We start from the raw sequence: 21,500 nt of genomic DNA on the forward strand, positions 1-21,500 counted from the left end.
TGTAAAGAGTAAAAAAATCTTTAACTGTGCTTATTCTTGTTCTGAAAGAAATTCAGTAGGCATCTAATCATCTAATCCAAAACACGTGAAGCATAAAGCCAAATATGGCAGCATTCGTTCTAATATAACGTAAGCCAAATTATGATGTATGTCCTTATTGCTAGGTTCAGATTTTAAAATCCCCCTCCCTTGAAGAGTTATGGGTCATTTCTTAAATTGGAACTGAAACTTGACAATGATACGTGAGCAATGGACCGTTTAAATGTTCAAGTAGTGAATTTATACTTTCACTTTCATAATAAATGAAATTTCCTGTAAAATCTCACATTAGGCCAAATATCATTTACATTCAAGAGAGCGCAACTGACCTTAAGCCTACGTAAATTTGAGGAAGAAAAAAATTATATATATATATATATATATATATATATATATATATATATATATATATATATATATATTTAATATAAATTCTTTTAAAAAAATCTAGCAATGTATGTGAATTAGCAGCATATATATATATATATATATATATATATATATATATATATATATATATATATATATATATATATATATATATATATATATATATACATATATATATATAATTTTTTTTTAAGAATAAACTTCTCAAAAAATCTTCATTTCGCATCTGAAGTAAATATATCCTGGTTTAAGAATATTTCAATATTTGTATTGGAAAACAATGTATTGGATGTATTGTATTGGATTTTTTTTTTCAGTACATGTAATATGTAATACATTGGCTTCATGAATTTAAGACTTTCTGCTCCAATTTAAGATGTTTTAAGGCCTTAATTAGTGGAAGAGCAAATTCAAACTTTTTATTATGCCACAAATGACCTTGTATTTAACCCAAGACGTTCTGTATAATTAGAGAAGTCTGGAATGACAGAAACATCCTCAATTGTAAAGCTACAGAAAATCACATTTACTTTATTAAATTAACATATAGTAGTTGACATGCAGATTGCAAACATAAATCTGAGCTCACACAGACCCTGGGTGTGGGGGGTGCTGTCAAACTGTCTGAGGTGCATTCCATGTGTTTCCATGAGTGTTTTTTGCATGAAGCAACAACACAATGACTCCTCCTGGAATCCCACCCAAAGATAAAATTAGCCAAGTTACCAAAAAAGTGGCCTAATCTTAGCATGACAAGCGGAAAAAAAAAGAAATGGGCAGAGTCTTTGACCAGATGATCGTCACTGATGAGGTAAAAAGGGACACTACGCACTTATGCAGCGTAAAGTCTCTTTCAAGTCTTTATGATTGTGCACTCAGATTACTATTCATTTATTGGCCCATCGGGGCCCCTGAGAAGACCTGCAAGAAATCTCCTTCATTATTCAAAGCCAGTTCAGTGGCAAACAGAGTCATATAGGCAGCAGTTCTGGTGGACTCTCGCCGTAGCAGTACTTCGCCTGCGAGTTCCTGTAGGTGTTTTCATGTTGGACGCTCTGAAACAAGACAACAGCAAGAGTGATTTACTTCTGCCTGCTAAAACATGACATGGTGAACAGCTTTGATTGACTGGCATCAACGTGAGATACTTAAGTTTAAGCAGACTATTTTCATTTTTGAACCGAAACGTTCAGAGTGAATGATGCTCACCTGTGAGGAAGTACGACACTTGGCAAGACACAACTCGAAATGATCTTCCACAGAAGTGAAGAGGTTCTGGAAGCTTATTGCTGCTTGGTTTAGAAAACGCTCCAAAAGAGGTTGCTGATGGGAAGACAGCAGAAGAGAGAGAAACAGAGTTCATGTCAGAGGGGAGTTTCCAATGAATGTGGCCTAATTTTGTTTTCTAGTAGTGTTGTTGTCAGAATAGTGTCATCAACATAAAAATGCAAGATTCATTTATAGCAATTTTGTCAATCACAGACTTTTACAGATTTACATCATTTCAGCTGTACTGAAGACACACTGGTAACTAAAATTGTTACCATATATACAAACATACTGAACACACACACAAACTGAGTAAAATTTTACTAGCCACACCCAGGCCTGATTACTGCCAGACCTGTTGAATCAAGAAATCACTTGACAAATTGAAGCATGCTTAAGGAGCAACACATCATGCGGCGATATAAAGAAATTCAAGAACAGAAGAGACAAAATAGTTGACATGTATCTGTCTGGAAAGGGTTATAAAGCCATTTCTAAGGCTTTGGGATTCCAGCGAACCATGGTCAGAGCCATTATCCATAAATGAAGAAAACTTGGAACATTGGAGAACCTTCCCAGGAGTGGACGGCATACCAAAATTACTTTAAGAGCGCAACAACAACTAATCCAGGAGGTCATGAACCCAGAACAACATCTAAAGAACTGCAGGCCTCACTTGCCTCAGTTAAGTTCAGTGTTCATGATTCAACAATAAGAGAGAGACTGGGCAAAAGGCATCCATGGGATAGTTCCAAGGCAAAAGCCATTGCTGACCAAAAAGAACACAAAAGCTCATCTCACATTTGACAAAAAATATCTTGATTATCCCCCACTTTTGGGCAAATATTCTGTGGAGTGATGCGATAAAAACTGAACTTTTTGGAAGGTGTGTGTCTCGTTACATCTGGCATAAAAGCAACACAGCATTTCATAAAAAGAACATCATACCAGCAGTCAAACATGGTGGTAGTGTGATGGTCTGGGTCTGCTTTGCAGCTTCAGGACCTGGACGACTTGCCATAATTGATTGAACCATGAATTCTGCACTCTCCTTGAAGGAGAATGTCCGGCCGTCAGTTTGTGACCTCAAGCTCAAGCACACTTGGGTTATGCAGCAGGACAATGCACACCAGCAGGCCCACCTCCGAATGGCTCAAGAAAAACAGAATTATGGTTTTGGAGTGGCCAAGGCAAAGTCCTGACTTATATCCGATTGAGATGCTGTGGCATGACCTTAAACGATCCATTCATGCTCGAAAAACCCTCCAATGTGGCTGAATTAAAACAATTCTGCAAAGAAGAGTGGGCCAAAATTCCTCCACAGCGATGTGAAAGACTACATTCCAGTTACTGCAAATGCTTGATTGCAGTTGTTGCTTCAAAGGGTGACACAACCAGTTATTAGATTTAGGTGGCAATTACTTTTTCACGTAATGCCAGGGAAGTTTGGGCAGCTTTTTACCCTTAATAAATGAAATAATCACTTCAAAACTGCATTTTGTATTTACTCTGGTTACTCTGGTTATCTTACTTTGATGATCTGAATCATTCAAGTGTGACAAATATGCATATATTATGTTACGTGTGTGTGTCTGTACATATACATTATGTGTGTCCAGAACATGTTGCAACACATTTCTCCTATTTTGCTTACTAAACGGAAAATACAAACCACAACGAGTTGCAAAATTTTTGAAGTGGCATTCCACAGAAAGACTGAATACTATATGACACTGCAAATGACCTAGTGACTGGTGCTGAAAGATGGGAAAAAAAAAAGTAAATAATTCCATTGTCACAGGAACTATATATATATACACACACACACACACACACACACACACACACACACACACACACACACACACATACATACAGTTGAAGTCAAAAGTTTACATACACCTTGCAGAATCTGCAAAATGTTAATTATTTTACCAAAATAAGAGGGATCATACAAAATGTTATTGTTGATTTAGTACTGACCTGAATAAGATATTTAACATAAAGCATGTTTACATATAGTCCAAAAGAGAAAATAATAGTAGAATTCATAAAAATGACCCCCTTCAAAAGTTTACATCCCCTTGATTCTTAATACTGTGTTGTTACCTGAATGATCCACAGCTGTGTGTTTTTTGTTTAGTGATAGTTGTTCATGAGTTCCTTGTTTGTCCTGAACAGTAAAACTGCCTGCTGCTCTTCAGAAAAATCCTTCAGGTCCCATAAAATTCTTTTGGTTTCCAGCATATTTGTGCATTTGAACCATTTCCAACAATGACTGTATGATTTTAAGATCCATCTTTTCACAATAAGGACAACTAAGGGACTCATATGCAACTATTACAGAAGGTTCAAACGCTCACTGATGCTCCAGAAGGAAAAACCATGCATTAAGAGCCAGGGGGTTGAAAACTTTTGAACCGAGTGGAGATTTTTCTTATTTTGCCTAAATATCTTTTTTTTTTTTTTCTTTTTTTTTTTTTAGTACTGCCATTCAGAAGCTACAGAAGATACTTACATGTACTTACTTTTATTAAAATTAAAACACAAGTACAACAAACTCAACACCTGACATTTTTTCTTAAGCTATAGAAATGTTTTGCCAACTTATTTGGATTTACTGTGAATGACAGACTTTTTTAAAGAAATTCAAACACTTGTGTAATATTAACAATAAAATAAAGATATGATGTTTGAAGTACCTTATCTGGTTGGAGGCAGCAGGAAACGCAGTACTCGTAGACGCTACAACAGCCATTGGCCAGACAGCTCTTACAGACATACTGGCTTGAGCTGGGAGCATTAACATTACAACATCCATTCACCAATAAATCTTTCCTCTCACACACATAACCTGCAGAGAAAGAAAAGTGAACATACACAAAAACAACAGTTTGAGTTGCAAATTAAAGCATTGAAACTGCATGTCAATTTTGAGATTTTAGGCTATTTTGTTTACATAACTAATAGTGGAAAGACAGCTAAAGTACACATTTAAGTACACATTTAAAATATAATTTTGTTACACGCATGTGTAGATTTCAAATACAATATACATCTTTAAAAGCCATTTATCATTTATCTTTAAAACCAAAATGCGTTCATGTCTTAGGACAACTTTGATGAACTTTTTTTGATCCACTTCAAATGTTGACCACTATATATTAAACATTTTATCCCCATCACTTACCCAGTTCATCCGTGAGAAGGATCTTTCCCTGAATGGAGTTTCTGCACTGAGAGATCTGCCTGCTGCTGTTGCCCAGGAGGAACTTGACCTTCCACTGTATGTGAGGATCCCTCACCTCCAGGAGGTTCCGATCATGGATGGTTCGCTCCTCCTGTACACAATACGCCACAAACAAAAATATCATTCCTTTGGCATTATACATGTATGCTTCATTACCTCTCAGGAGTGGTGTTGAGCTGAGCTACTTCAGGAGCCTGGTGAGAACAAATCATGCACAAATAGCACCACATCAGTATTCATTCAGTGTATTATTTGTATCATCAGTCTGATTAGAACAATGTCAGGGAATAGAGCACTTAAAAAAAAAAAATGTAAACAGTTAAATGATGTTTTCATAGTGGATGTGTAATTGGGATGAAATATTCAACAGTCAAAAGACTGTAATAATTAAGATTTTTTAAATGTTTTTGAATGACATCTCTTATGCTCACCAAGGCTGTATTTATTTGATCACAAATACAATAAAACGGTAATATTGTGGAATATTATAATTTTAAGTAACTCTTTTCTTTTTGAATACATTGTAAAATGTAATCCATTTCCTGTGATGGAAAAGTTAAATGTTCAGCATCATTACTCCAGTCTTCAGTGTCACATGATCCTTCAGAAATCATTCCAATATGCTGATTTGCTGTACAAGAAACATTTATTATTATTAATATTATTAGCAGTGCTGAATTATTGTATCACTTGCTGCTTATGTAAACCATGATACTCTACCAACCATTTAAGAAATGAATCCTTTTATTCAGCAAGAGCATGTTAAATTGATGAAAAATGACAGTAAAGACATTTATATTACAAAAGATTGCAAATGAATGCTGTTTTTCCAAACATTCTATTCGTCAAATAATCCTGAAAATTGGAAATCTACTATTTTTATTTTTTTTAAATAAATAAAAAAAGAAACAAAGCAAATGCTGTTTGGTAATAAGAAGAATATTTTTTAATAATTTATCATCAATAGTAACTGAGCAGCAAATCAGCATATTAGAACGATTTCTGAAGGATCATGTGACACTGAAGACTTGAGTAATGATGCTGAAAATCCAGCTTTGCATCACAGGAATAAATTACATTGTAAAATATATTGCAATAAAAACTGTTATTTGGAATTGTAATAGTATTTTACAATTTTACGCTACTTTTATTATTATTATTATTATTATTATTATTATTATTATTATTAATAATAATAATAATAATAATAAATAAATGCACTCTTGTTGAGCATAAGAGACATGTAAAAAAAAAAAAGGCAAAATACCAAAGGCAAAATAACATCTTGGTTCCTCCCTAGTGGGGACACAGCAGCATCGCTACAAACCTGTTTGAGGGTGCTGGTGAGAAAGTAGATGAGCGACAATCCGAACACGACCCCCAGAACCCAGCGCTTGCGCAAGAGCCGCCGGAACACCATGGAGGCGTTCTTCTGGATGTGCACCAGGTCCAGGTAGTAAGATGCGATGGAGCTAAATAAACAGCACTGGTGATCTCAGACAGAGAGATCCAGCATCTCTTGCATCACCTACACTCACTGTCACTGGCAGCGATCGGCTGGAGAATACTGTATGACACCGTTATTCGACACAGGCCTACAGTAGAGATCGATTGCCGTCGTTAGTTGTCAAACAGTGAGTTTTATAAACATTTAACCCATTTTATGCATGAAATACTCAGAATGAAGATTATACATTGATATGTCTCATACTGACAGACGGAGCTGCAAAAACAAACAAAACCAGTCTGTTATCAGTTCGATTAAAACTTGCGCGGGTCAATCTAATTAATCGATTCTAATGTTCGCGATCACAGGTATATTATGAGATTATTGGTTTAGATAGTAAATTGTTTAAAAATGAAGTGTTGCAGAAAACAAGCTGCACAACAACAGCTCTCTCTCCATGCGGAAATGCGGAGCAACGACGCGACGTGATTGGCTGCCCACCTTGTGTACTTCCGGAAACAAATGGCTTCACATCCGCTCCACATCCTGCATCGAGTGATGCTTTGACTTTTCTGAGGTCTATGTTAAAGATTATCGCGAAAAACAGCGGTTAAAGATTCATTTGTGCGTGTCAGTTGTAAGCTATGGTGAAGGTAAGATGATTCCGCTCGCTTCTAAGACATTAGATGGGCGTTTGAATCGAAAGCACAATTCATCATTCAAAGCCTCATGTTCAGTCCTTGTTTCAATAATGTAGAAATATTATTTTGTCCTAAAATAATATAGTTACTATAGTTATTATTTTCTTCACCACTAAAAATTTAATCTGTGAAACTGTAATTATCACAGTAGTCTTTCTTTCAACAGAAAAATATCTATCTATCTATCTATCTATCTATCTATACTATTATAAACAAAAGTATATGCTAAAATACATATCTGTCTATCTATCTATCTATCTATCTATACTATACTATAGTATACTATAGTATACTATTATAAACAAAAGTATATGCTAAAATACAGCAATTTGGTATCTATCTATCTATCTATCTATCCATCTATCTATCCATCTATCCATCTATCCATCTATCTATCTATCTATCTATCTATCTATCTATCGCTTACTTGCGTTCATACATAGATACATACATACATACATACATGTATACATACATACCTCATGATTTATCTTTCTTACACCCACTGATGACATTTCTCACATCATTTACTCACTTGTGTCTTTTGAAATGCTTATGACTGGCTTTCTTCTGTGGGACAGAATAGGAGTTACTCACAGTTGTATGTCTAAGCTGCTCTTTTCCATTAAGTGACAGAGAAAGGTGACTTTGGCTGTCATGCAAGATTTTCAGCGAATAATACAGTTTCAGCCTGTTACACAGAGATATCATGTGGCTTCGGAAGACCAGAAATACACCCACAAAGCAGTATGGACCACTACTTCTTTTTTTTTTTTTTAAATAGAGTTTATGGGGTATGAAAGCCCCTTGTCACAGTTTCATTGTATGGAAGAAAGTAGCTCATTATACTGGCTGCTAAACTTCTCTTTTTCCACAGAAGAGATGAAGTCACATGAACTATCCCTTACATATGAACTATCCCTTTCATAATCGAAACATTTTCTATTGCTTTTATGTGTCACAATAGTCACAACAATTGTATGTCCTTTTGTACAATTTAATTTGTATTGTTGTATGTACATACTTTGATAGGCTGAAGTTTTTACAACATTTTTCATAAATCTATGTTTCAGTTTTGGAACTCCTGGTGATAAAGTGAGTGCCATGCAGAGACGCCACAGCAGCAACACTGAAGGCATGCCGCCAGAAAGGTTGGATTTTAATCATCTAGTCTAAACATGTATACATTTTTTAAGACTAATTTCATTCCCATCCTACTAAAACAATGATTTATCTGGTCACCAGCATTTGGTTTCAGCATTAGGCTTTCTAACCTGAACCATCCTTAGTTAACCAGCTTCACCAGTTAAGTGACTGTAACATGACAAACAGACTAAGGTAAAGTGACTAAATGCATTTTAATCACTGAGCAAGTACACATGAGAAGTTAGAAATTAGATACAAAGCAATTAATATTGTGTTACCTTAGTTGCTTAAATGTTTGAAATAATTAAGATTTTGCAATGTTTTTGAAAAGTCACTTATTGCTCACCAAGGCTGCATTTATTTGATCGCAAAATCATAAAAATATTATTACAATTTAAATTAGCTGTTTTCTATTTGAACGCTAGTCTTCAGTGTCACATGATCCTTCAGAATTCATGCTAGTATGCTGATTCATATTTACTATCAATGCTGAAACAGATTTTGTTTCTTAATATTTTTGTGGAAACCGTGATGCACAACCTTCCAAATGTTTATGGTAAGTAAGATTAAAAAAAGAAGAAAGAAAGAAGTCAATACTTTTATTCAGCAAGGACGTATTAAATTAAACAGACATGATAGTAAAGACATATACTGTATAAAGTTACAAAAGATTTCTATTTCAAATATATGCTGCTCTTTTGAATTGTATTTTCATCAAAAAACACAAAAAAAAAAAAAATGTGCATTACAATTTCCTCAAAAATATTAAGCAGCAAAAACTGTATTCAACATTGATAATAATAATAGGAACCATTGCTAATAATTAAGTACCGATAAAAATTAAGCATATTAGAATGATTTCTAAACTAAAGTATCATGTCACACTGGCATTTTAAAATATTGCCAAATAGAAAACAGTTATTTTCAATTATAATAATATTTCACAACATTACTCGACATCTATTTATTTTTTAATCAAATAAATGCAGCCTTGGTGAGTATAAGAGGCTTATTTAAAAATAAATATCTAATTTTAACAAATGAGACGTATTTCATTTTTAATATTACCTCTGTTTTGTTTGTTTCCATTTATTAGTTTTGTTTATTTTGTCCAATTATCTTTTAGAGCAATCACGTTGATGTTATGTAGTTATGAGCTGTATTGAAAGCCCAGCACTCCAAAAAAATACAAAATAAATCAGACCGTGCATTAGGCCTGGCAGTGTAAATGCAGCCTGCTTTCTTGTTGTTTTGCAGGAACAGAAGTCAAACTCTCGGTTCAGAGAGCAGTCTTGATGAAGGAGGAGTGTTCGACTGTCTGAAGCCAGACTCTCCTACTCCGTCCCAGCAGCTCTTCTCTGGTCTGGTGGGTGTCTCTGCTGGGAACGTGTCCTCAGCTCCCTTCCAGGCTGCGGGGCTGGTTCTGGGTTCTCCACCGGACGTCTTCATCCAGATGGCGTCCTCATCGAGGGACGAAGGCTCTCACCGGACGGAGAACCCACATTATCTCCCTCGCCCTCCTCAGCACCATCATCATCACTCCGGCCAGCACCACTCTTCTCTCCTGCATGCGGCCACCTCCGCTGAGAGACACGGGAGTAGAGATGACGGAAGTAAGAGCTTGTGTGTTTCTTATTATTATCAATGCTGAAAACATTCACCTGTTTTTGTGGAAACCATGATACATTTTTTTCAGGATTTTTTTCATGAATAGAAAGATTAAAAAAACAGTATTTATTTGAAATAGTTTTTTTAAACATTATAAACATCTCTACTGTCACTTTTGATCGATTTAAGGCATCCATGTTAAATAAAAGTATTAATTTCTTTCAAAAAAATGTATATATAATTTATATATTTATATTTTCCATTTTCTTTGAAGTTAACATTTAATAATTTTGTTGTGTTTTTGTCATTTATAAGTAGTATTATATTATTATATTTTATTTTAGTTAACATTTATTTTATTTAAAGTAACGTTTTTTATGGTTTTAGATTTTGTTAACTATAAAAACCTTGCTCTTGTTTGCTCCTATTCTGTCATATATCATAAAGGACAAAATTAAATAAAAAAATGTGTTAAAAAGCTAAATTTGTCTTAATGGGGAAGTCGTGGCCTAGTGGTTAGAGAGTTTGACTCCTAAGGTTGTGGGTTCGAGTCTCGGGCCAGCAATACCACAGCTGAGGTACCCTTGAGCAAGGCACCAAACCCCCAACTGCTCCCCGGGCGCTGCAGCATAAATGGCTGCCCACTGCTCCGGGTGTGTGTTCATGGTGTGAGTGTGTTCACTGCTGTGTGTGTGCACTTTGGATGGGTTAAATGCAGAGCACGAATTCTGAGTATGGGTCACCATACTTGGCTGTATGTCACGTCACTTCAACGCAGGCAGAAAAAGTCGGTTTTTGAATGCAGTGCTATATATCTCAGCATGTAGCAATATAGCCTGAAACATCTCCCATAACTGCCTGTTCCCAGGTGATGACGTCTCTACACCAGCTCCTGCTCTCTCTGAGCTCAAGGCCATGGTCACATGGCTTCAGAGGGGATTCCCTTTTATCCTCATTCTCCTCGCTAAAAACTGCTTTCAGCACTGCCTTTGTTGTTGAAATAAATTATCAAATGCCTTTGTTGTTGAAGGCATGGGTCAAAATCACAGCTGTTAACACTGAGATTGTTTTTCTCTGATATGCAATGTAAAGCCACTGGTGTTTTCATTATGTTGGAATGGATATTATAATGATGTTAATGTTCAGTGTCTTTTCAGGTGATATGTACATGTGAAATACAAGGTGCTGATTCTATTATGATTCTCTTTATATTTCTCAGGAATTGCTATTTGCATTGGAATGATCAGCACATTTGCCTTTGCTAACTCAACGCTGAAGCATCAGGTGGCATTGCGGGTGAGATTCTGTTCAGTTCATTGTTTTATGCTGTAGTTAATTTATTGACTGTTTCGGCTCCTGCATTTACCCTTTTGCTCTTGGGGACATTTGCATTTGACCTCGAGCACGACATATTTACCAGAACCTGCATGGATGTATTAGAGTCGGTAAGATGCTGGATGTGTCTCATTGTGCATGGATGTATTTTTTTAGGAGGAGAGGTCTGTGTTCACCACTCTCTGGATTATGATCTTTCTCACCGGCAACATTGTGTATGTGTATTACACGTTCAGCGCAGAGGAACTTCACAACAGGTGCAGTCCCATTAATTAGTTTCAGACTCTCCATCATAACTGATTACATGTATCATACATCCATCTGCTTTAATGTTATCTTGTTATTTTATGTTGTATGGACATTGTTGTTGTTTGCCTTATTCATTTGAAAAATTTCATTTACTCCATGTTGTCATTTTGCAGAGTGATCTCTCATTTTATGTTTGTGTTTATCAGCATTTGTGAGTATTTAGTTTCCCATCATTTTTCGTTATTCATATTTGTATCATCTCCTGAATTAAAACATTCACTGGTTTTCATTTTTAGTTGTTTTTTGTTATTATTTCATATACACTACCGTTCAAAAGTTTGAGGTTGGATGTCCTTTCAGATGTTTTTGAAATAAGTTTCTTATGCTCACCAAGGCTGCATTTATTTGATCAAAATACAGTAAAACTGTAATTTAAAGGAACTGTGTTCTATGTGAACTATGTAAAATTTTAAGTCTTGAGTGTCACATGATTCTTCAGAAATCATTCTAAAATGCTGATTTGTTGCTCAGGAAACATTTCTTATGATTACCAATGTTGAAACAAAAAGAACAGCATTTATTTTAAATGGAAACAATTTAATGCATTCTTGATTAAGAAATATAATAATTTCTTTCTAAAGAAACTTTTGAACAGTAATGTATTGTAAATTAATATTATAAGTGTATATTGCAAATATATATCGTTGATATTTAAAAATTAGTATCCTAAATGGCTATAATAAAATAATATATGTGTATTCCCCCCCACAGCCTTATTTTTGCAAGGCCAAACATCAACAGTTATGATTTCTTTGACCTGATCTGGGCTGTTGGAATAACAGATTTTGTGCTGAAATATTTCACCATCGAGCTCAAATGCCTCATACTGTTCCTACCTAAAATGATCCTCGCTTTCAAGTCCAGGGTAAGACGACAACATTCCATGTTTTACATTACTACTGTTTTAGTGTTCCATGTCAGAAGTACAGTCCTACAGTATATTGGTCAACCGATTTTCTGTGAAATAATTTTTACTTCGAAATTGCTAGTAAATTTCACAAATAATAACTGAAGAAAGTAAGAAATTTTGAAGTAGAAAAACTGAAACAGTACTTTCTTGTAAAACATACTCCAGTCATTTGACATTACAGATACAGACTACTGCAGAAACCTTTAGTTTTGTGGAACTTATTCATGTCAGTTCTGTTTGGTGAATGTTTCATTCTTCTATATGTTTGTAATGCATTATTTTTAAATCAGTCCTAAGGCAAATAAAACTGCCTAAAACATGCAGGTTCAATCTAAGTGTATGGAATCCCTGTAGTCTTTCTGTTTTACATTTTATAGCATGATGAGAGATTGTGATCAGGGAGGAAATCCCAGGTCTGTTCCAAGGTACCAGTTCAAACGGGCAAGTTCAACCTAACAAAAAAAAAAAAAAAAAAAAATAGTGTGCCGTTTCTCCATACATCGTGTGGTTGGCTGCTTGGAAGACAGTATGTGAGCTCATTGGCCCAACCTCTCTAAGAAACACACACACACACACACAAAAAACAAAAAAAAAAAAAATAAATCCTCTTACACAATCACACATTCATTGGAGTGACAGTATGAGTCTATTACAGCAGGAGCCGCTCTGTAAACCCATCACACTCTGTAATATTGAAGAATCAAATGTATGCAACCCGCTCCGAACCATTTGTTCGACTCAAACACACACTTTGCGTCTGCAGCTGCCAGGATAATCTGACTTGCACACAGTTTCTGTTCCTCTGATGCTCTGTTCCTGGAACTTACCCTCAGTCATCTCCATACCCACCCCCTTAAACCTTGTATCATGCCCAGGTGGCACACTTTCAGGCACTGATGTCATGGTCAATGTGTCAGGCTTTCCACTGACTTTCCAAGTCCAGCATCACCACAGCTACAAAGACACAACACATACACGTGCATCCATACATGTCGGTATAACCTCTTGCATAATCGCAGCAGCAAGCCTGTGCATGTCAGTATGAACTCACACTGTCCACAACACTTCAGTGCACACGGATGTGAGGACTGAGAAACCTAGTGAACTGCCTTGTTGACTACTAACGGTATAGGCACATAGGAAAATATCATTTATTTTATTTAAACTTCACTGTTGGTAGAATAGTCCAGTTGTAATACTGTTTTTAATAACGTGATGCTTATATCTGATATGCAAGACATTTTGTTGATATATTACCATTGAAATGTTTTAATTTATTTTTGAAAGAAATTAATACTTTTATTCAGGAATGGTTCAAGACAATCATAATTTGACAAAAATTAAATAAATGAATAAAAAACTAAAAGAATCCTGAAAAAAAGTATTACAATTACAATTTCTTGAGCAGACAATCAGCATATTAGAATGATTTCTGAAGGATCATGTGACACTGAAGACTGGAGTAATGATGCTGAAAATTCAGCTTAGATCACAGGAATAAATTACATTTTAAAATATATTTAATTAGAAAACAGTTATTTTAAATTATAATAATATTTCACAATATTACTGTATTTTTGATCAAATAAATAGCCTTGGTAAGCATAAGAGCCTTCTTTTTAAAACATTAAAAAAGTCATAGTTATGAAACGTTCAAGACACCATTTTATATTTTTTCACTCTTTTTCACTTGTAGCACATTTTTAAGTGTTAATAAATTTAATTTAAACTTTTTTAAAATTCAGTTTTCAATTATCTAATTTCCATACTTCTTTAATTAACACAAAAAATTTCCTTACTTCTGTCTTTAAACACACACACACACACACACACACACATACACACACATAGACACGTGTGTGTGGGTGTGTGTGTGTGTGTATGTATATAAATATACATATATACATACATACATACATATATATATATATATATCATTATTTTTTTATAAACTTTATTATGGCCAATATTAGTTTGCTTCTGAAAATAATATTTAATTTAAATATATTATCAATTTAAATTGATAAACTTTATTATGGCCAATATTAGTTTGCTTCTGCCATTATTATTTAATTGACATGCTCTAAATTCTGATGACTTTCAAGATGACTTCAGTGCATTATTTTGTGAATTGAAACTGATGGAGAGAATAGTTGGGGAATGAGCGTCAGATTCAAACCCAAGGCTCCCATATGAGAAACAGATGCAAAAAAAGTTTTAACATTTCTTATGTTGCCTTTCGATAAATTAAACCGTTTCCCACCCTGAGGACCTCCTCGTGTGTTCGATAATTGTTTTCTTCATTGTTGTTTTGAAATCACGGACACGGCTGTTAAGTCTTAGAGGAAATGTGTCACTCCCCCATGATGCAGTTGGCCCAACTTTTCAGTAGTTGGATGGATTCCAACTCCTGTTTGTCTAATCGCTAAGTGTGAGCGAGTACAGGGCTGCAGGGACTCTGGCTAAGATGAATTGCTTGCGTTCGGAGGTTACAGATCTCCGTCAGTCAGCTAGCAAGCTCCCCAACAGGGTGATTAATCGCTGTCAGGTGGAGTCCAACAAGTCATTATGCATCCTGTGCTGTGACTAGTGTCAGGCATCAGCACTTGATGTGGGTGATTACGACTTGAGACATTCATCTGGAATTTCACAAGATGATTGTGGAGCCAGGATTAGTTATTAACTAGAACTGACCAAACTGAGATACAAAGACCTTTGTGAATAATAATACATTTTATTTATTATTCATGCACTACCATTCAAACGTTTGAGGTCAGAAACATTTTTCAGTATTTTTGAAGGCTGCAGTGATTTGATTATTTCTGTTTTTACAGTATTTTTATTGTAAAATGTTATTACGGTTATTTATTTTAATATATTTTAAATTGTAATTTATTCCTGTGATCAGAGCTGAGTTTTCAGTGTCAGAACTTGTTCTGATGTGCTGATTTCTTATTATTATCTGTGCTGAAAACTGTGCTGTGATTTTTTTTTTTTTTTTTTTCACAATATTTTAAAAAACAGAAAAAAAAAAAAAAAATTATTTGAAATAGAAATCTTTTGTAAAAAAAAAAAAAAATCTAAACAGTTTCTTCTATAAAACTCTGTATCGTGCACTGTTGTGCATTTTCCTAAAAAAAAAAAAAATTCCTTTTTTTTTTCATTGGTTGCTAAGGTATTCTGAGTAGTTGCTAGGTGGTTGATGTCATCCTTGCAACAGTTTAGTTTTCACTTATTTCATCTTTACCAAGCAAAATATTTTTTAATTAGTCAAAATAAATCATAAACATAAACAATTATAGATGTTGATTTAATTTTAATAATACATTTATTGCTTATAAATAGCTATAAATATCATAACACAATAAATGCTCTGCCTGAATAGTTTTGGTTCCTGTGTTGGATTATACAGCTCTTAACTGTCTATTATCACAGGAGATGATTCAAGTTTCAAAGTTGTCGGTTCCTTCATGTTCAGTGTTTTCAGAGCTGATTTTAGGCTTTTTGATCAAAACCCACTTCATATGAGCCACACTTTCATCCACACTCGACTCTGAGACAGCAAAAGCATAATCTGACAGCTACAGGTCACTGTGGCATCTGCAGAGGAGCCAACCCCAACTAAAGAAGCCTAGAATAGAATATTCTGAAATATAAATTTAGATAACTGTTAAAAAAAGAGGGAGCGTTTGGCAATGTATTTTAAATATCTGGTGCATTTTATGGGCCTGTTTATGTCTTGATATTTTCTTTGTGCTTCAAGCAAGGAGCTTTGTTGGTTGTATTTGAAGCATTCTGGTTTTGTTGTGTTGTTCTCTGTGGGTGTAGACGCAGAGAAAGCCTTGAGTGTTGCCCTTTGACACTGAAATTAGATGAGTTTTACAGCTCTCCCGCTACTTTTCTAATGTTCTGATTAGGGTTTGGGAAGGGTGGGCTTGTTATATTTTATGTGGGTAGCAGGTGTACTGCGTTTCTGCCAGTTTTGTTTGCCATGCTGTGAAATTGCCAGGAGAGCGCAGAGCGCTGGACTGTGGCCATATTTCGGTAGAAGAACACCCCCCTCCATGTCACAGCGTCTTTAAAGCTTGAGGGTAAGATGTTCACAGTTAATGAACGAACAGATGAGATGAGACTGGGATCTTGTTCAAATGCAGCTACAGGAAGGATGTGTGGATTGTTGTAGTGCTGTCATCTCATGCCGGCGCTTGAGTATCGCTCAGTTTGTAAAGATATTGTTAAACAGTTGGCCGTCATAGCTGGAAGCTGTAGCAATGGCCAAAAATACATTGTATGGGTCAAAATTATTGATTTTTCTTTTATGCCAAAAATCGTTAGGATATTAAGTAAAGTCATGTTCCTGGAAGATATTTTGTAAATTTCCTACTGTAAATATATTAAAACCTAATTTTCGATTAGTAATATTCATTGTTAAGAACTTCATTTGGACAACTTCAAAGGCAATTTTCTCAATATTTAGATTTTTTTGCACCCTCAGATTCCAGATTTTCAAATAGTTGTATCTTGATTTCAGATGATGTATAAATCTCAGTTTTGAAAAATTGACCCTTATGACTGGTTTTGTGGTGCAGGGTCACATATTACTATGCTAGCTGTTTTATACAGTGCTCAGAAAAATTAAAAATCAAGGTAATTTAAAATATGTAAAATATATTTTAAAATGTCATTTATTGCTGTGATTTCAAAGCAGAATTTTTAGTATCGTTACTCCAGTCACATGATCCTTCAAAAATTATTCAAATATTCTGATTCACTGCTCAAAAAACATTTATTATTATTATAATTATTATGTTGAAAACAGCTGGGGAGAATTAGAATTATTAAAATATATACACTACCAGTCAAAAGATTTTTAACAGTACCATTTTTAATGTTTTAAAGAAGTCTCTTCTGCTCACCAAGCCTGTATTTTTTTGATCCAAAGTACAGCAAAAACTGTCAAATTTAGAAATATTTTTACTATTTAAAAGAACTGTTTTCTATTTGAATGTATAAAATGTAATTTAATCATGTGATTTCAATTTATTTATTAATTTATTCTTTGATTTCAATTGAAACCCAAAAAAGGCTTTTTTGTTTTAGTTTTTTTTAATTTCAGATAAATGCTGATCTTTGGATCATTCTATTCATCAAAGAATCATGAAAATTCTGTATGAAGAACAATCCTGTATGATTTAATAAACTTTTTGGATAATAATAGTAATAAAAATAATAATGCATATACAGTGGGTACATAAATTTTTCACTCTTTGTTATATTGCAGCCATTTGCTAAAATCATTTAAGTTAATTTTTTTTCCTCATTAATGTACACACAGCACCCCATATTGACAGAAAAACACAGAATTGTTGACATTTTTGCAGATTTATTAAAAAAGAAATATCACATGGTCCTAAGTATTCAGACCCTTTGCTCAGTATTTAGTAGAAGCACCCTTTTGATCTAATACAGCCATGAGTCTTTTTTGGGAAAGAATGCAACAAGTTTTTTCACACCCTGGATTTGGGGATCCTCTGCCATTCCTCCTTGCAGATCCTCTCCAGTTCTGTCAGGTCAGATGGTAAATGTTGGTGGACAGCCATTGTCAGGTCTCTCCAGAGATGCTCAATTGGGTTTAAGTCAGGGCTCTGGCTGGGCCATTCAAGAACAGTCACGGAGTTGTTGTGAAGCCACTCCTTTGTTATTTTTAGCTGTGTGCTTAGGGTCTTTGTCTTGTTGGAAGGTGAACCTTCGGCCCAGTCTGAGGTCCTGAGCACTCTGGAGAAGGTTTTCGTCCAGGATATCCCTGTACTTGGCCACATTCATCTTTCCCTCGATTGCAACCAATCGTCCTGTCCCTGCAGCTGAAAAACACCCCCACAGCATGATACTGCCACCACCATGCTTCACTGTTGGGACTGTAGTTGACAGGTGATGAGCAGTGTCTGGTTTTCTCCACACATACCACTTAGAATTAAGGTCAAAAAGTTCTATCTTGGTCTCATCAGACCAGAGAATCTTATTTCTCACCATCTTGGATTCCTTCAGGTGTTTTTTCATGTGTCCTGCACTGAGGAGAGGCTTCCGTCGGGCCACTCTGCCATAAAGCCCAGACTGGTGGAGGGCGCTGCAGTGATGGTTGACTTTCTACCAACTTTCTCCCATCTCCCGACTGCATCTCTGGAGCTCAGCCACAGTGATCTTTGGGTTCTTCTTTACCTACCTCTCTCACCAAGGCTCTTCTCCCCCGATAGCTCAGTTTGGCTGACGGCCAGCTCTAGGAAGGGTTCTGGTCGTCCCAAACGTCTTCCATTTAAGGATTATGGAGGCCACTGTGCTCTTAGGAACCTTAAGTGCAGCAGATATTTTTTAACCTTGGCCAGATCTGTGCCTTGCCACAATTCTGTCTCTGCGCTCTTCAGCCAGTTCCTTTGACCTCATGATTCTCATTTGCTCTGACATGCACTGTGAGCTGTAAGGTCTTATATAGACAGGTGTGTGGCTTTCCTAATCAAGTCCAATCAGTAAAATCAAACACAGCTGGACTCAAATGAAGGTGAAGAACCATCTCAAGGATGATCAGAAGAAATGGACAGCACCTGAGTTAAATATATGAGTGTCACAGCAAAGGGTCTGAATACTTAGGACCAATGTGATATTTCAGTTTTTCTTTTTAATAAATCTGCAAAAATGTCAACAATTCTGTGTTTTTCCGTCAATATGGGGTGCTGTGTGTACATTAATGAGGGAAAAAAAAAAGAACTTAAATGATTTTAGCAAATGGCTGCAATATAACAAAGAGTGAAAAATTTAAGGGGGTCTGAATACTTTACGTACCTACTGTATTATTATAGCAGTAATTATTATACTTTTTATTATTATTATTATTGAACAGATCTGGTCCTGATAGTTCTGATAGTTTGATACAATGTTTCCGGTTTGCTAAAATACACAGTATAGCATCTCACTGCACACTGATTAGAGATGGCAATTATAGAAACACTAATCTTGATAACAGCTCTTGTGGTTGATTTGAATCTTTTTAACCTTTTATAGAGGATGTCTGAGCTGCTCTACCACTGCAGAAGAATTCTTTCATATCAGGCTGGAGCCTCTGATCAACCGTTGGATATAGATCTGTATATGTGTGTGAATTTGCAGGGGAAGTTTTATCTGCTCATAGAGGAGCTGAGTCAACTCTTCAGAGCTTTGGTTCCCATCCAGCTGTGGTACAAGTACATCATGGGTGAAGATCCATCCAGCAGCTACTTCCTTGGGGCAACGCTGATTATCATCTACAGTCTTTGTAAGGTAGCCAATCTGATTGTATCTCTTACATTAATGATGAGTTGTTGTTTTTTTTTTATCCTTTTTTATTTTTGTTAGAGGGTTTTTTCATAGCTTTTCAAAAAAGTGAGATAAATTTCATGTGGCGTTGCACTTCAGAACCTTTCAAAATATCTTTTTCAGAGCTCATTATTCAGGTAATCTTTTGTGTGTGTGTGTGTGTGTGGCATTAAATTGCTATTTTGTTCTTTTCCAGTCATTTGATTTGTGTGGAAGGATATCTGGCATTCGAAAAGCATTCGTCATTCTCTGTAGCTCACAGGTGAGTGCTGTGTGCTCCTAGACATTGTTAAAATAAATATTTAAATATATTATTTAAATATTAGCATGTATATATATGTCTACAAAAATTAACCAAAATTAACCAGCAGCAAAAGTTGTTTTCAACATTAATAATAGTAATAAATGTTTCTTGAGCAGCAAATTAGCATTTCTGAAGGGTCATGTGACACTAATGATACCATAAATTCAGCTTTGCATCACGGGTATCAATTGCATTTTAACACACACACATGACATGACGTGACATACAGCCAAGTATGGTGACCAATACTCAGAATTCGTGCTCTGCATTTAACCCATCCAAAGTGCACACACACACACACACCCAGAGCAGTGGGCAGCCATTTATGCTGCGTCGCCCGGGGAGCAGTTGGGGGTTGCTCAAGGGCACCTCAGTCGTGGTATTGCCGGTCCGAGACTCGAACCCACAACCTTAGGGTTAGGAGTCAAACTCTCTAACCACTAGGCCACGACTTATTACTATTTAAATGGTAATAATATTTCGGTTTTGACTGTATTTTTGATCAAATAAATGCATGTGTTTCACAGAGTTACGGTACGAGAGCCAGTGCTCAGCAGTGCAGTGAGGCCGGGGATGTGTGTGCGATCTGCCAGTCTGACTTCAGAGAGCCAATCGCACTGCTCTGTCAGGTACAAGACCTTTAAGCTTTCAAATAAAACAGGATGTGATTCAGCACATCAGCCTCAGACCACAATGACCCAGATTTGAATGATGACAGTAGTCATTTAGCTGACATTTTCATTTGATTCCGATTAAATGAAACACAAATGGAATTCTAGGAATAATTCCACCCCAGATTTGCACACTCTCAACTTCACGAGTAGCATCCTTGGATGCTGTTTAAACGTTATTGAAGGAGTTGCTGAGTGTAAATGTCTTTCTGCAGCATGTGTTCTGTGAGGAGTGTTTATGCCTGTGGTTTGACCGGGAGAGGACGTGTCCGTTGTGTCGCTCAACTGTGGTGGAAACTCCACGCAACTGGAAGGATGGCACAACGTCGGCACACTTTCAGATCTACTGAATGGAGACCCAGCGGAATGATGAAGGTTTTGAGGTCCACTTGAATCAGATTAAACTTGTTTACCGTGCATAAGATGTTCCTGTTTGTAATGTTGTATAAAGGGAAGTGGGACAATATGTTATGTCATTGAATGTAATGTACAGTTGCACCATTACATTATGTCTGATAACAAAGATAAGTGTTTTTTGTCTTCTTATACCTGTTTTTCAACACGTAAAACTTGTTTTGTAACACTTTTTTGTTTTTGTTCAAGCTATTAAACTTAAAGAAATAGTTCATCAGAACAGATTTGGAGAAATGTAGCATTACATCACTTGCTCACCAGTGGATCTTCTGCAGTAAATGGGTGCCGTCAGAATGAGAATCCAAACTGCTGATAAAAATATCACAATAATTCACTTGACTCCAGTCCATAAAAAAACACACA

The 21,500-nt window shown here is 35.6% G+C and overlaps 2 protein-coding genes across 5 annotated transcripts; one reads left to right on the forward strand and one right to left on the reverse strand.

The window, feature by feature from the left end:
- Positions 1-934: 934 nt before the first annotated feature.
- spring1 (SREBF pathway regulator in golgi 1) lies at positions 935-6,413 on the reverse strand. Its single transcript, XM_019070676.2, has 5 exons — positions 6,276-6,413; positions 4,889-5,142; positions 4,401-4,552; positions 1,639-1,752; positions 935-1,484 (listed from the first exon to the last, which is right to left on the reverse strand). Exons 2-5 carry the CDS (start codon positions 5,088-5,090, stop codon positions 1,401-1,403), a joined length of 552 nt encoding a protein of 183 aa, XP_018926221.1. The 5' UTR covers positions 5,091-5,142; positions 6,276-6,413; the 3' UTR covers positions 935-1,400.
- Positions 6,263-21,246, forward strand: rnft2 (ring finger protein, transmembrane 2). 4 transcript variants are annotated; one of them, XM_042723109.1, is made up of 11 exons: positions 6,884-7,048; positions 7,727-7,843; positions 8,170-8,247; positions 9,500-9,855; positions 11,070-11,146; positions 11,342-11,442; positions 12,206-12,359; positions 19,563-19,712; positions 19,945-20,010; positions 20,580-20,681; positions 20,939-21,246. In XM_042723109.1, exons 2-11 carry the CDS (start codon positions 7,806-7,808, stop codon positions 21,071-21,073), a joined length of 1,257 nt encoding a protein of 418 aa, XP_042579043.1. In that variant the 5' UTR covers positions 6,884-7,048; positions 7,727-7,805; the 3' UTR covers positions 21,074-21,246. The 4 variants fall into 4 exon arrangements, with proteins under 4 accessions (XP_042579042.1, XP_042579044.1, XP_042579043.1 ...); XM_042723108.1 differs by lacking the exons at positions 6,884-7,048; positions 7,727-7,843 and adding an exon at positions 6,263-6,401; XM_042723110.1 differs by lacking the exons at positions 6,884-7,048; positions 7,727-7,843 and adding an exon at positions 6,443-6,582.
- Positions 21,247-21,500: the final 254 nt, after the last annotated feature.

The sequence above is a fragment of the Cyprinus carpio genome, chromosome B5 (genome assembly GCF_018340385.1).
Source record: "Cyprinus carpio isolate SPL01 chromosome B5, ASM1834038v1, whole genome shotgun sequence".
In the NCBI taxonomy this organism is placed as follows: domain Eukaryota; kingdom Metazoa; phylum Chordata; class Actinopteri; order Cypriniformes; family Cyprinidae; genus Cyprinus; species Cyprinus carpio.

Bases quoted from the DNA above. Each gene is read 5' to 3' on its own strand.
- spring1 (XM_019070676.2), bottom strand. From the start codon at position 5,090: ATGTATAATGCCAAAGGAATGATATTTTTGTTTGTGGCGTATTGTGTA. The intron at 4,553-4,888 runs GTAAGTGATGGG...CTTTCTCTGCAG, and splicing joins CCTTCTCACGGATGAACTGG to GTTATGTGTGTGAGAGGAAA. The intron at 1,485-1,638 runs GTGAGCATCATT...GTCTTGTTTCAG, and splicing joins AGTGTCGTACTTCCTCACAG to AGCGTCCAACATGAAAACAC.
- rnft2 (XM_042723108.1), top strand. From the start codon at position 6,304: ATGAGCGACAATCCGAACACGACCCCCAGAACCCAGCGCTTGCGCAAG. The intron at 11,443-12,205 runs GTGCAGTCCCAT...TCCCCCCCACAG, and splicing joins GCAGAGGAACTTCACAACAG to CCTTATTTTTGCAAGGCCAA. The intron at 20,011-20,579 runs GTGAGTGCTGTG...TGTGTTTCACAG, and splicing joins TCATTCTCTGTAGCTCACAG to AGTTACGGTACGAGAGCCAG.